The following is a 12640-nucleotide window of genomic DNA, read 5'->3' as shown; positions in this document are numbered from 1 at the left end:
GGCAGGTGTTGTGTCCATATCAAGCACACGCATATGAAAGCATTATCAGAAATGACTTATGTGGGCATGGCACTGTAGACTAAAGTCCTTGCCTTGATGTGCTACGATCCCATATGGGTGCCAGGTCATGTCCTCGCTGCTCACTTCCCTTCCAGCTCCATACTTGTGGCCTTGGAAAACAGTCAAAGATAGCTCAAAGCCTTGGGATCCTGCACCCATGTAGAAGACCTGGAAGAAGCTTCAGGCTTTTGGCTTTGGATCAGCCCATTTCTGGCTGTTGTGGCCACTCCGGGAGTGAACCAGTGGTTGGAAGATCTTTCTGTCTCTCCTTCTTTCTGTAAATCTGCCTTTCCAATAACAGTAAATAAATCTTAGAAAAGAGAAAAAAAGAGAAAAGAAAAGGAAAGGAAAGGAAAAGGAGAGAAGAGAAGAGAAGAGAAGAGAAGAGAAGAGAAGAGAAGAGAAGAGAAGAGAAGAGAAGAGAAGAGAAGAGAAGAGGAGAGAAAAGAAATAAAATGAAATTACTTGTGTGCAGTTTGCAGAGTAGCAGGATCACAGTCAGAGCACTCCAGGACTGGGTAATCAGGCAAAGAGAATAACCACAAGGTTGTAGTAAAGCTACTGAGTCCAGATAAAGGTATAAAATGAATTGGTGGAGTGTGAAACCAATGGTGATCTGCGTATGACTTCTAATGTTGCATCCTTGGCTTACTATGAATGGTTAAAACTGAAGAAAAGAACAGAGAACATATTTTAAATTGTTGCTCCTTTTCTTTTTCTAATACTGTGTTCTCTTCCCTCTCTGTTAGATTTATGTCCATCTAAACATGTGCCTCACCCCCTCACAAAAGTTATCTGGAATTATTCCAATGTATGGGGATGTCTGTCCCTCCCATTTGTCACTCAACCATAGGTTTGGTTACAATATAGTCACTGAATGAGACTTGCTGCTTCACAACCAAACTAAGAAACATAACGATTGCTCCTTCCTTCAAAAAAACACATACACTCATACTTGGAAAATGTAGTAATTTATCCTTAAAATGACAAATCCAATATGTGCATGTCAAATAAGTAATATTTATGTCTTGTAAATTTAGTTGTTTCCTTTTCTAAGGCAACTTAATAGTTGAAACTTCTTTAGCTCTATAGTTACATGAGTGGGAATATTCAGATTTTAATTAACAATTAAACTTTTAGAACATACATTTGCATGTAATTGCTCTCAATATACTTATGTTAAATCCAAAGCCCATATTATCAAATATAGAAATCTTATTCATGTCAGCTTTAGTTACATGTGTACATTTATTTGAATGTGTGGAATGTGTGCTTTTATTGCCAAGAAAGTCATCTCTGTTCCTTAATTGTTACTATAACCACAATTTGGGAAATTCTATTGGAACATCAATATGTTATGCACATCTTTAATTAGGCTACTGCAGCCTGTCTGTCACAGCAACTCATCTTAAATATTCTTACTCAGTCTACTTGAGGCTTCATAATGTTCTCATTTTTAAAGAGGCATACTTGGGCCTCATTAAATTGTTAAGCAAAGGAAAATGCAGTCCTCCACTTGATTGCTGCCTCCTGGAAATACCATGATTCTCACCACATCTTTAAGCCTCTGTGAAAATTTCCTCTTGCACAAATGCCAGCAGTCTCCTGCTGTTCCAGTGTGTTACAGTTCTCTTATCGCATGTAAGAGAGACATCTGTCACCCCCACCGACCACCAAAAAGATCTGGCTGTGATATCCTATTGATCACCATAGCTTGATTCTTTTACTGAGTAGCAAATGCAAATAAACTGCAGGCTGTATGCTGTGAGCAATACCCTCACACCATGTCATACAACAAAAAAGACAGTATTATGACTGAGTCCAAGGTTTAAAAACCACAAATAGAACTTAGCCTGAAGTTCTTTGCCTGTATTTACCTCCACATCTACCATGATGACAACAGGGAGAAGGAGTGATTACCCTAAACCCAGCCCCTGGGTAATTCAGTCCTTTGTCTTCCCTATCTGCTCTGATTAGTAACTCAGAATGAATAGTTAGAATTTGTGCTAAGGAGAATGGAGGATTCACAAAACATTACCAAGCACAGATTTCTCAGTTTTATTACTGTTTCAGAAACATGCATAGGTCACATGTATTTTTGCCACATGCAAGGAAGCATGACAATAATCTTGTAGATGGTGTTTCCACTGTTAAAAATGAGAGGTGGCCTTCCTGGCACTGTGGAGATACAGCAAGGCAAGCGTGAGCAGTGAAGGAGTCAGAGATGATGAGGCTGTGCAGTACATGGGGGCTATACATAGAATTAGCCACAAAACCTAAACGACTCCTATGCCTGGCTTCAGTGTGGTGCAGCCTCTTGAATGTGGTCAGCTCAAATCTGAATAATGATGACCTTCAGGGTTTTGCAGTCAACAAAGACTTTCATAATTCCAGCATCTGCTCAGTTAGCATCATTTTGCTTCCTTACAGTTTGAGATTTCATCTTCCCTCAAAGAAAAGAACTTTAATAACTGCAAGGGTTGAGAAATGGAATGGTGGAATCAGAGTAGAAAATTATCACGAATTTCATTATACATTAGATTGTCATTTACACAAAGGGATTTTTAAAATTACTTATTTATTGATTATTTGAAAGTCAAAGACAGAAAACAAGAGACAGAGAAATGCCCTCCATCTATTGGTTCACACCTCCGAATGCCTGCAAAAGCTAGGACTGGGCCAGGCCGAGGCCGGAAGCAAGGAATACAATCAAGATGTCCAATGTTTGTGTCAGGGACCCAATTACCTGAGCTATTACCTGCTGCCTCCCAGGATGTGTAGTGACAAGAAGCTCAAACAGAAGTAGCGTCAGAAGCCAAACCAGAATGGGATATGGGATAGGACAGTCCCTAGGTGGTATCTTAACTGCTTTGCCATATGGCTGCCCCATTGTGGGTACTTCAAATCTTTCAATTAGCTCCTCTTCGTGTTCACAACATAACGCATTTTTCCAAAGTGGTTATTCTAATTGATATTTCTGTTACTAATACATAGACTTTCACCAATACCTGCTACCACCAGGCCACATAATTTCCTGTCTGATTGATAATTTAGGGTACAGTGATATTCTTTGAGTTTTTATAATTTTTTTTTTGCTCATTATGCAGGTAGTTTAGAAAATTCTGACTACCAATAAGATTGGAAATCTGTTCATGTGTTTATTGCCTTGAGTACAGAATCTTTAGTATATTAAAATAAATTCTGGCACTCCAGACTTCGGCATTTTGGTGTTTATCAACTGAATGCTTTATGTCATGCTGTTAAGTACAGAGAAAGTACTAGAAACTATTCACTAAACAACGATTCAGAGCTGGAAATCTCATGTATTTTATCCCATGTTGGACTCATAATCACTTTGGCAGGTGGAAGTTGCCATTTGTACTTTGCAAGTAAAGAAACTGAGACTCAAACATTAAGAAATTTATCCAAAAGTAATATACTGCTTTTCAAAATATGAATGTCTAATGTGAAACCCCAAAACCACACCTTTGTGTTTCCTAAGCCTGAAATCATTCCATTAATCAAGATTGTTCTCAAGAAATAACCTATGAAGAAGCAAAATAGCATGCATTATCCTCTGGTAAAGTAAAATTTGCTACACATGTTACCCAAAGTAATTCAAAAGTAGCTTGGTTAATTTCACTAGTTAAGTAACTGTGTCCCTACATCAGTTTTCCTTTTAACACCCCATAACTCAACTCTTCAATGCTGAAATACCATGAGGAGGATTTGATAGCTAGTGAGATTTCCCATATGAGAGTCACTGATAAGATAATTCAATCATGTGTCAACCAGTAATATTCACATGTGAAATGACTAACGCAACAATTTAGGGTTTTGAAAGCATACACAAATGACAGTCAGAAATGAAAGTTACCAAAAGATGAGGATGTAGCAAACTATTCTCAAAGAAGCATGTTTTTATATATAGTTAATCAGACAATAAAATCAAGCAAAAGATTATTCAAAAACATTAGTTTAAAACCAGTTAAAGAATAAAAAACAAGCAAAGCTTCTTGGAACTTATCTGCCAAAATGGCGCATTTTTCAGCAAAATGCTTTTTTAAAAGCTTGTAAATCCTGCAGAAACAGAAGCAATGTTCAAAGGATCAAATTAACCAGAAGCAATGACTCAGATACCACATTGCCTGCAAACAAGGACACACCATGCCAGCTTTCAGCATCCCTCCCATGATGCTAAGAATAATTCCAGAATGGGAGGAAGGCACTGTGCATGACACTCCTTTCATTTCTTCACAAAATGATTTCTCCATGGGATCCCAAACCCTCACCAAAGAGGTAGGCAGACTGGCGGGCTATACCTTTGTCAGCAACATTGTCAAATAAGCTTGGCCTTTGGATTCATGAATATTAACCTCATATTCATCCCACTGCTCAGAAATGAACAGTAAAAACAATTTTATTAACCCATTCTGTACATTTCCCACATGTTGTGGGGTTCAGTTTTTAATTATTATTTTATAGGATAAATACTTGCTGGCTAAAGTGCTAGCTAGCACAGTGTGTACTTTGAAATTATCAATACACCTCCATTTGCTTCCATATACTACCAACTAGCTACAAAGGTTTAAAGGTTCAGAGATTATAGGATTTAAATTATTTTAACCCCTCTAAATTTGGAAACTCTTTAAATCCCATTATCTCTGCAGCCACTGCGAATTTTAAAATCAGCTTGGCCTTTTCTAGCTGCAGGTCTAAGGATTACAGAGTTTTAAAGAGTACAAATGCTTTTCTGAAGTTCTATAAAGAGCTGTCTTTCCCCAACCAGTTGACCCACAGGAAATAAAGCCAGCCAGTTCTCCAGCTGGTCACTGCTGATCAGAGTCTCTGTATGGAAGGATATAAATGGCATGTCACAAACCACCAGGAAAACAGGTAATTGCTTCCCTGACACCATATGAAGCCAGTTCACCAGAAGACTTAGTGTAGATGGGGCAGTGCATTTCAGACACCTGTCAGTAAGTGTCTAAGAAGGACAAAAAAGAGGATGCTGTCAGGAACCTAAAGAAGCCCTCTGGGACAGGGAGTAGATTCAGTGGCCTGAAAGCCACTTTGCTCCTAAGGAAAAGCCATTACTTTGAAGAGCCTCTGAACCATGGTTAAACTTTTAGGTTCTTACCTCTTGTGTCCTCACATTTACATATCCATAATGAGTTCGAAGGGGCCGCCTGTACGTGTAGGAGAATGGTATCCATTTTGCATCAGGTTGTCCAAAGCAGTTTAGTAGCAAGGGAAAATTCACTTCATTTACAAGACGCACAATCAGCAGGAAGAGAAATGCTGCTATGAAGCTCACTGCAATCACAGACTTTCTCTACAAAACATAAAAAAAAATAAAAGAATGATTTCTCAACAAGAAGCAGTCACAGGGATCCCTTTATTCATTTTACTTTTTCATTTTATTTTCTAAGAATCAAAGGATTCTGTTTGAGGACAAAAAATAATCATGTGGTGACCAGGCTAGCTTCATGTGCTGTGCCCCTGAGAGCATGGGAAATAACTTTTTTGGACTTTTAACTTCCGAATTCTACTATTTCTTACCTCACCGGCTTTTCCGCAAACTCTTATTCAGATCTCAAAGCTCACACTAGGCAATCCCAACCACAAAAAGCTTTAGTTGCTCAACCTCCTCCTCTTGGCCATGTGTGTACCCCCAACCTACTGACCCTAACAGAGTCAGGAATTTTTGTCACCCAGTACTTTACTATATAAGGACACCTATTGTTATTATTCACATGTTTATTTTTCCATGTAATTATGACTTCCACGTAACTATGTCTATCTCTGCACTCTGGGTCCTTAATATAGTACCTTATACATACTGTGGGAACTTAATACACATATGAATTCAATGAATGAATAAATGAATGAATGGATGGATTTTCCCAATTCTTGTCAATACAGTGCCATTATCATTCATTCTTGTTTTCTGTACATGGCACTATATAGGGGTTGGGAAGTCTGTGCCACAAAATGTGCAAAAGTTGATTCCAAAAATCTGCTAAATCAGAGTGAGAATTTCAAGACTAGAAACATAATGACATTCCCCTAAAGGCCCTATAAAGGAAAAAAAGCAGGGGCAATTATTCCAGATTTTTATGAGAGAAAGCATAAATATATTTGAGAAGAAACTAGACAAAATGTATGAGTCTTATTGTAACTATTGTGTTACAGTAGGCTAAGTTGCTGCTGGGGATACCCAGATCCCATATTAGAGTCAGTTCCATTCCTGGCTACTCATGATCCAGCTTCCTGCTAATGTTACCTGGAAGGAAATGGATGATCATCCAAGTGGTCTGGTCCCTGCCAACAAATGCAATACTTGGATGGGGTTCCAGGCTCTTAGCTTTGACTTGGCCCAAACTTGGTTGGTGCTGATATTTGGGAAGTGAATAATGGATAGAAGATCTTTACTTTATGCCTATCTCTACCTCTGTATCTCTCTTTAGCTCTTTTATTCTATCTTTTAAATAAGTGACCATAAACATACTTTTAAAATACACAGGAGACTTCATTGATTGTGAGGTATGGGAACAAGTTTTAACTAGAAGGAATAGAACAAGTACCAAGAAAGTATAAAATATCAACAAAACAAAAATATTTCTTTTGAAAATATAAAAGAAGGACAAATTTTAGCCAGACTAAAAAAGAAAAAAAGGGAGAAAAGTTAAATACAGTTAGAGATGAAAAATGATACATCATAATTGATAGCACAGGAATATTAAGAATCAGGAGCAATTGTTATGAACAGCTGTGCGGTAACAAACTGGAAAATCTGTAGGAAATGGATAAATTCATGAATACACATAAACTGCCAAGAAAGAAAACCATAATCAGTAACGAGTTTAAAGCAGTAATTAAAAGTCTAACTCAAAGAAAAGCCCAAGATATGAGGCCTTACACTTGAAGACTAAAACATTCAGAAAGGAATAAATTTTGGTATTGGCATCGTGGTATAGGAGATCAACGTGAGGCCTGTGATGCCAGCATCCCATATGAACATCGGTCATTTTCTGTCTCCTCCACTTGAGATTCAGCTCAATTAACAGACTGGGAGCTATAAGATGGCCCAAGTACCTGGTGCCCTGCTTCCCGTGTAAGAAATCTAACAGAATTTCTTGACTCCTACTTTCAGTCTAGCCTACCCTTGGCCAATGTGATCACTTGTGGAGTAAAACAATGAATGGGAAATCTCTAACTCTCCCTTCTTCTCTCTCCATGGAACTGTGCCTTTAATATGAATTCAATTCATGTTAATGAATGAGCTAATTCCAACATTCTTCAAACTATTCCAAAATATTGAGAATAGAACTCTACAAAGTTAAATTTTTTAAGCCAGCATCACTCAGCTTTCAAAAACCAAACACAGGAAGAATATCGCAGACCAAAACCCTTAATGCACATAGATGTAATAATTCTCGACAAAATATTAGCAAACCAATCCAACACTACATCAAAATGATCATGCACCACAATCAACTGAGATTTATTCTAAGAAGCAAGGGTGGTACAATATTCACAAAGTAAAAAAGTATGACACATCACACACAGATATAGAATAAAAATATAAACTAAATGCCCACGTAAACAGACACAGGGAAAGCAACTGATAAGCTTCAATATTCCTTCATAATAAAAGCTGTTAACAAATTAGCTATACAAGAAACATACACAAAATTATAAAGGGTATACATAAACTCATAGTCCATGTAACACTGATTAAGAATAAGCAAAAAGTGTTTTCCCTTTAATCTTGAATAAGACAAAGATATCCATCTTCACTACTCTTATTTATTACATTACTGGGAGCATTAAGAAGCACAATTAAGGAACAGAAAGAAAAGGCAGCTGAATTGGAAAAAACAAAATCATAATATTTATATTTCAGCATGACATGATCTCATCTACAGAAAACATCAACACCACACCAAAAGTTATTAGAATTCAGAGGCTAATTCAGTAAAGTTGCAGGTTACAAAATCAACATATAAAAAAAGCAGTAGCAATTTTACATGTCAATAATGATACTGATGAATAAAAACTCAAGAAATAAATAACATTTACAATAAGTATCAAAAAATCACATATTTAGGAATAAATTCAACGGTGAAGGAAAGCATTTCTATAATGAGAATTATTTAAAAACAGAATGAAAGAAATAATCACATGCACAAAAAGTAAATATATTCTTTAGTCATGAGTTGGAAGAATCATCATTAAAGTATCCCATGTAAGGCAATCAATTAATCCCTATCAAAAATATTAATAATATTTTTTACAGAATTAGAAAAAACTATTCTTCAGTTCATATGAAACCACACACACACACAAATATTAGTCAAGATGATTGTGAGAGAGAAAATTTGGGGGGAATAATGCTGTTCTTGAAATATTACTGTGAATATGAAAAATTGATTACTACAGGAGAGTGTTGGGAGCATTAGGAAAGAGAGAGTTTGGATTAAAAAACCGCAGAAGATGGTTATGCAGTATATGGGATCTCCTTGTACTACTTCAAACAATGTTATAAAATAAACAACTCAAATCACTGCTCAAATGGGACGCCGGTACCACACTCGCAGGATCAGTGTGATACACCACAGCACCAGCCCTACTCCTTCACAACTTTTACAACATAAATTTAAAATTATACTGAAACTAAAAGTAGTTTTAATGAGATTATTCACAAACAGAAATCAACTGATCTTATTGAAGCACAAAGAAGGAAAAATATTAGAAATATGCATGATCATTTTATGATGCACTGTCCCAGATAATGTGCTGTGTGCTAGGAGATGGAAGGTGAAAGATAAATATGAGAGAATTTACAACACATGAGAATCCCAGAAACTGATAAAGAAGGTATGGAATTTTGAAAAACGTTTTGAAAGTAAGCTTTGAAAAAAAACAGAAAAGTGGAGTTAGAAACTATGTGAGCCCTGATGGAAGGCTGGTAGTCTGAACAGAACGGTGGAACCCAGGAGCCTAAACACACAAAAAAAAACAGGATTATGTTTTACTTTGGAAAGCACATGGAGGGAGTTGCTGGAGAAACAACAAAGAACTCTTCAGGCTAGACAAAACCAATAGCAGTAAAGTCTGTCACTAATGGACTTTAAATTGTATCTTTGGTGGGCCTATCACAATGGTTCAGTAGCTAAAATCCTCGCCTTGCTTGTACTGGGATCCCACACAGGCACCAGTTCATGTCCCAGCTACTTCACTTCCCATCCAGCTCCCGGCTTACGGCTTGGGAAAGCAGTCAAGGATGGCCCAAAGCCTTGGGACCCTGCACCCACATGGGAGACCTGGAAGAAACTTCCAATAGGCTGAGCTCTGGCCATTACAACCACTTGTGGAATGAACTACTGGACAGAAGATTTTTCTGTATGACTGCCTTTCCAATAAAAATAAATAAATGTTTAAAAAATTGGTTTTTTTTGGCAACTAGAAAATACTTCTAAGAATTGGTTTTTGTTCTGTTAGTAGACATACTAGACAAAGTTTACAATCACAGATTACATAAAATATCTATGTTTTGGTAAAAGCAATAAGAAAAGCTAGGCAGCAATTAGGAGATGATTCCAATTGACTATGACAGAGGTAATGAAGGGTGGAAACTAGAGCAGAGGCAGAGGGAGTAAAAAAGGTGAAAAAGAAATGAACAGAATGAAACAACTGATGGGCCACAAATGGTAGACAGAAAATCAGAGAGGATGAGACCTGGGGCCTAGATACTGCAACAGTGCTGTTCACATCAGGAAAATCAGAGCAGTCAGAACAGGAAGATATTCTGACAGTTAGGAGAAAAGAGCATTGTTTTTCTATGTCCTGGAATCCTGGTAAAACCATCATGGAGTCACGAGGAGGAAGGCTAAGGCCATGGCAGAAAGCACAGAGCTGAGGGCAGACCTCAAGTTCAATGCTGTCATGAAGTGCAGGGTAAAGACACAATGAAATAATCTTTCGCCAGATCGAGCTTGATCTCTGACACTAAGTAGCTCTCTGATAATAATGATATTTGTAGTTGCTCTGTTTTCAGTTTACAACTTCCTGGTGGATTCAGCTTCATGTTTCTCTTTATAAGATCTACCAAAGAAGAGAACTGTTCCCTGGCACAGGGTCACAGCCTGCACCTGTGCAGGATAACTGGCCTCATAGGTCTGAGTACCCATAAGAAACTTGCGATTCTGAGATTCTTTCTTCTGCCTCTTGCATTCTATTATTGAGATTTTCCACTGAATTTTTAATTTACTCTATTGCATCCTTCATTTCCATTAACTCAGCTTGATTTTATGTCAGTGATATTTCCTGTTTGATATATTCCTTGAATTCCTTGAATTACTGTATATGCTTCTCTTTGAGAAGATTTATAATGAGTTTTCTAAACTCTGTATTCCTCATTTCCTTGTTGTATTCCTCAGTTAACTCTGAGGTTGGTAAAGTCTTTTGTTCCTTAAGGGGAGCCTTCAATAATATTCAATGCACCTCTCTCTCTTCTTGCTAGCAGATTCTTCTCATGGGGGCAGGTTTCTAAGTTGTGTCACCCAGAGGTTTACAGTTTGATTTTACTTAATGTGTTTCGTGCCCAGTTATTTATTTGTGGTCACTTATGCCACTCCCTCCATTGAGTTTCAGGTCTGGATTATTGTTTTATGCTTCCACCATGGTTTTCAAAGCCCCATCTCCTGGCTCACAACACTCCACCTCATATGATCCTGTCTGTGCTGTGGTTGCACCATTATACAACCTTTCTCACACTCCAGGTTCAAGTAGTTCCCAGGATTAGGGAGACACAAGGTGTTTTTCATAATTGGGTTGTTGGTAATGCTGATCTTGCCAAAATTGCTGGCCATTAGTTTTGAGGGTCACCCAAACCTATTTTGACACGTAGGATGCCAAGATCAGTATTATTTTCAATGTGAGACTAGTGCTGGGCAGGAGGTGAGTTTGCTCCCAGTTCAGCCTCTGCACAGTTCACTGTTGTCCCTGCTGTCTCATAGCCTTTGCCACACTGTAGGAAATGATGCCTGATGTGCCACTCAGGAAGTTCTGGATCTATTGGTCGTTAGGTCTTGGGGTCACCCAGAACTATTTGGGTGGAACCTGCAGCCTCTCACATTGGTGCAATACATTGCGGCAGAAATGAGTTTGCTCACAGCTTCATACATTTACCCTTCTGCCCCACAGCCTTTGCCTCCCTATACAAAATGATACGCCATGTTGTTCTTGTGGCAGTCTTGGCTGTGGCTATCCTGCACACCCTGTTTGGGAAAATATTTCTTGTCATCATAGAGAAATAAACAAAAGGTTGGAAGCAAAGCTGGGTCAAGCTAAAAAGAGTAATCAAGAATTAAGAGACACTACTAAAGGCCAAATATAAAAAGTATGGGTGTTTCCAAAGGCACAGAGAGAGAAGCTGGATTTAAACTGTATTCAATAAAATAATAAATAAAAAGTTCCCTAATACACAGAAGGAATTGTGAAACAACATCCAGGAGGGGCAAAAAACTCCCAACAAGGTTGACCAAAAACGATCTTCACCAAAACACATGATAATCAAGCTCTCTTCAATTGAACATAAAGAAAAGATTCTTAAATGTGCATGAGAAACAATCAATTGACATATAGAGGAATGACAAGCAGACTCACAGCTGACCTCTCACAGGAAACTCTACAGACCAGAAGAGAATGGAGTGGTGACATATTCCAGATTCTAAAAGGACAAAACTGCTGGCACAAAATAATGTACCAAGCAAAGCTTTGCTTTATCTTTTAAATGAAATAAAATTCTTCCACAGTAAAGAAAAGCTCTAAGAATATGTCTCTCCAAGTCCTGCCCTACAAATGATGTTTAAAGATGTTCTCTTGACAGACTAAAGGAACAGCGCCCACCAAAACCAAAGGCAAATGTGAAGGAGATCCCAGTAAAACAGCAACAGAGGAGCAAATCAAACAATGAACAGCCCATTGCTAAAATGACAGGATCAAATTACCACCTATTCATATTAACTCCATGTGCAAAAGGCTTAAAAAACATCAAACATCATATATTAGTAGACTGCATTAAAAAATAAAACCCATCTATTTGTTGCTTAAAGAAGACATATCTCACCAACAAAGATCAGTGGAAACTGTATCTCATGGATTTTGATTATTTTTTTCTTAGTTTCATATCTTCAAAACATTTTCTTCTGATTAAATTCTTCACTGACTCATAGGTCGCACAGTAGCATCATTTTCTTCAGGAAGGTTCTTGATTGTCTTTTTCATTTCTTCAGTAATGCATTAGTCATTCAATATCATGTTATTTACTTCAAGTTGGCTTAGCAAATTTCTATTTCCCTTCCTGTTATTGATTTTGTTTTGTGACTTTTCGTTTAAGGGATATATAGTAACTGTATAATGAAATTATCATATCCAGATGTGTGGATACAATGCAGTGTGCATCTCTACTACCAGATCAAATATGGACTCCCAATGAAACTGTTAATTTATCTTGACAATAGGATGCTGGACTCTCTGCCATTGTCGATGCATGCAATGATGGACTTATGAC

The 12640-nt window shown here is 37.6% G+C and overlaps 1 protein-coding gene across 1 annotated transcript in view; it reads right to left on the bottom strand.

Annotated features, from left to right (window-relative positions):
- The window catches only part of ST6GALNAC3 (ST6 N-acetylgalactosaminide alpha-2,6-sialyltransferase 3), a 556051-nt gene that overhangs the window by 305414 nt on the left and 237997 nt on the right, over nt 1-12640 (bottom strand). Inside the window, exon 2 of the mRNA XM_040987216.1 lies at nt 5201-5395. Coding sequence (XP_040843150.1) covers nt 5201-5395 — 195 coding nt within the window. The remainder of the gene's footprint in view (nt 1-5200; nt 5396-12640) is intronic.

This window comes from Ochotona curzoniae, unplaced genomic scaffold (genome assembly GCF_017591425.1).
Source record: "Ochotona curzoniae isolate NIBS_2020 unplaced genomic scaffold, NIBS_Ocur_1.0 contig_4612, whole genome shotgun sequence".
Classification (NCBI taxonomy): Eukaryota; Metazoa; Chordata; class Mammalia; order Lagomorpha; family Ochotonidae; genus Ochotona; species Ochotona curzoniae.
Note: the sequence above shows the minus strand (reverse complement) of the source record. Positions and strands in the feature narration are given on the sequence as shown.